The sequence below is a fragment of the Euprymna scolopes genome, chromosome 34, assembly GCF_053919585.1.
Source record: "Euprymna scolopes isolate OS-2025 chromosome 34, ASM5391958v1, whole genome shotgun sequence".
NCBI classification, from domain to species: Eukaryota; Metazoa; Mollusca; class Cephalopoda; order Sepiida; family Sepiolidae; genus Euprymna; species Euprymna scolopes.
In genome coordinates this window covers 74,892,003-74,895,105 of record NC_136515.1, presented here as the reverse complement: position 1 = coordinate 74,895,105, position 3,103 = coordinate 74,892,003, and the positions used below count along the sequence as shown (strand labels likewise).

Below are 3,103 nucleotides of genomic sequence, written 5' to 3'. Positions count from 1 at the left end.
AAAGAAATTTTGGGTTAATTTTCCAATGTTTAACAATGGTAGTTAAATAAAACATATTTTTATTTTTTATTTTTAATACATATTAGTTTTTTACATATAAATAAATTTAATTAAACTACAGGCGTCCAAAAGTTTAGGAACGCAGAAAATTAATACAAACGTTAACAATTTTATTAACAACAGCAAAATGTCGACTCCGAATATTCGAAAAAGGCTATTAACCGGATAAAATAAAGCCCTGGTTTATTAGTTGTTTACTTCATTTTAAATGAAATATTTTGCAGGGTGTCTTTTTATATCGACACTCAATTAGTTTTCTAAAAATAAAATAGATATTACAAACAAAAGAAAAAACGTATTGTTAATACTCCCTTCATATGTTTTCTTCAAAACCGGCATGAATATGACATGCTTATTCTTTGATTTAACACCGGCACCCTGCGACATAGACGCAGCTTATTAAGTTTTTCAATGTTTAAATTCATTTGAGCAAAAAACGATGGAGTTTTAGAAAAAAATATTTTGTGTTGTTATTCTCAATATTATTTAACATCTTTCTCTGCATAGACCTAGTCATAATGCAAAAATCGACCTACCCTAGGCCACAGTTATGTCCTTTGGTGTGGTTTCAAGTGAGGGCCACATCATGCCATCTCACCTCTTTGAAGTCGTCTTGAAAGTCAGCACTAAAGTGTACCTGGATTTGCTGAAGCGTGTGGTGATCCCATGGTGCAATGGGGTGGCCGTTGGCAGACACTGGGTGTGGCAGCAGGATCCATCGCCGGCCTACAAGTTCAAAGAGAGCCAGGCTTGGTTTCAGAAGGAGTGCTACGTCTTTGTACCTTTTTATCACTAGCCACCTCTATCCTCGACCTGAACCTGCTGGACTACATCGTTTAGTCATACGTCGAGAACATCACCAACATGATCTCCCACAACACCAAAGCCAGCCTGATCACCGGCATCCGTCGAGTATTCGCCGACTTTGTGGAAAATGGCATGCACCCAGTTCCGGGCTCGCATCGAGGCGCTGAGTGAGGCTGAAAGCGGCTACGTTAAATAGATGCCAGCTGTATTACATAATCAAGTTATCTGAATTGATTTTTCAATAAAAGTTTTAAAATATAGCTGTAGTGTTGTTTTTTTTATGGCGACAAATTTATCGTTCCACCCTATACACCCCCCCACATATGCATATATGGGTATACTTACTTATTATATGGGTATAGTTTATAATTTTCACACACACACACACACCCACATATGCATATATGGGTATACTTACTTATTATATGGGTATAGTTTATAATTTTCACACACACACACATATGTGTGTGTGTATGTGTGTGTGTGTGTGTGTGTCTGTGGAGATTATTAATTTAACTACTTCATTTCTTATAGCGAAACACGATGGAAAAAAGTAGTTTAGTCGTATACTCACTTAAAAGTGTATCCTTTTAGCCAGTTTGGATGTTCCATGATGTTATTCAGCGCCAGAAGAAGTCCGCCAACGCTCGTCGAAGCGTTAAAATCGTAGTAAGTCTTCCTTGGCGCCAGCCACGCGATCCTCAGCTCTTTTGTTGCGTTGATTCTCCTGAAGACGGACGCCGCATCAGCAATCGCCCGCAGCTTCATCAATTCGACAGCGAATAGAATAATCCAAACGAGACGAGCAGATTCGCGCATTGCGTGTGCTTAGGATGCGTTAACACACACACACACACACACACACACACACACACACACACACACACACGCACACACACACGCACACACACAAACACACACACGCACACACACAAACACACACACACACAAACACACACACAAACACACACACAAACACACACACAGACACAGACACACACAAAAACACACACACACAAACACACACACAAACACACACACAGCCACACACACACAGCCACACACACACAAACACACACACAAAAACACACACACACAAACACACACACACAAACACACACACAAACACACACACACAAACACACACACACAAACACACACACACAAACACACACACAGCCACACACACACACACACACAAACACACACACAGACACAGACACACACACACAAACACACACACAAACACACACACACAAACACACACACAAACACACACACAAACACACACACACAAACACAAAACACACACACACACACAAACACACACACAAACGTGAGTGCTTGAGATGAGCTAATACGCACGAACACGTAATGTTTCGTACTCTGCTGTTTTTACAATAATAAACTGTTCCGTTTGTTTTTGAACATGTCTGTCACACAAATACTTTGTCAATTCTTAATGTGATTTGTTCTATATTTACAATATGATTACTGAATCTGAAAAGTTTATATATGTGATTTCTGTCTATCTATCTATCTATCTATCTATCTATCTAGTTATTAAAGATTTATTATTTGTAATAATAAGTATTATTTGTTTGTCTCTATATCTCTATAAATAAATAAATAAATAAATAATATATTTATTTATTTACTCATCCGCCTCTCCCTTTCTCGCTCTTTCCCCCCCCTCTCTCTGTATATACGTACACGCGTACGCGCGCATGTGTGTCACTATCTGCCTCTTTCTGCTTCTCGTTTTCTCTTTATCCCTGTTTTTGTCTGTTGCTCTGTCCTTTTATCTCTCTGTCTCTGTCTGTATCTCTGTTTGCCTGTTTGCCTGTTTGTCTAGGGCCACTTTGTTGGAGACCAGTTATAAGCAGCTCCTTTTCACTTTTAGCCAGCAATGCAATACTCTCATGTCTATATACAGGTAGAGTGACCGACAAGAATCACGAATGGGGAAGAGAATGCCACACGACGACGTGTTGACAGGTGAAATATGTCGATTGTAAATAATATGTTTACCTGAACCCCAACCACCATCCCAGCATCAACAAAGTTAGATCCAATTTCGGTTTGTAGTGAAAATACAACCTCCTTTCTCCGAAAAGTAGCACTTTGGATACAACAATAACATAGCCGGTTTCGTCTACATTCTTTGATGAAGGTGGTCTCTTAAACTCTTTTCTCATTCCGGTGGAGATTTGGCATCTGTGAATGGCCTCCCGAG

General features: G+C 39.3%; 1 protein-coding gene across 1 annotated transcript in view; it reads right to left on the bottom strand.

Moving 5' to 3' along the window:
- LOC145259259 (atrial natriuretic peptide receptor 1-like) overlaps positions 1 to 1,773 on the bottom strand; it is a 115,599-nt gene extending 113,826 nt beyond the window's left edge. The window contains exon 1 of the mRNA XM_080117095.1: positions 1,439 to 1,773. Within this exon, the coding sequence (XP_079973221.1) occupies positions 1,439 to 1,686 (248 nt within the window). The 5' untranslated portion in view covers positions 1,687 to 1,773. The remainder of the gene's footprint in view (positions 1 to 1,438) is intronic.
- Positions 1,774 to 3,103: the final 1,330 nt, after the last annotated feature.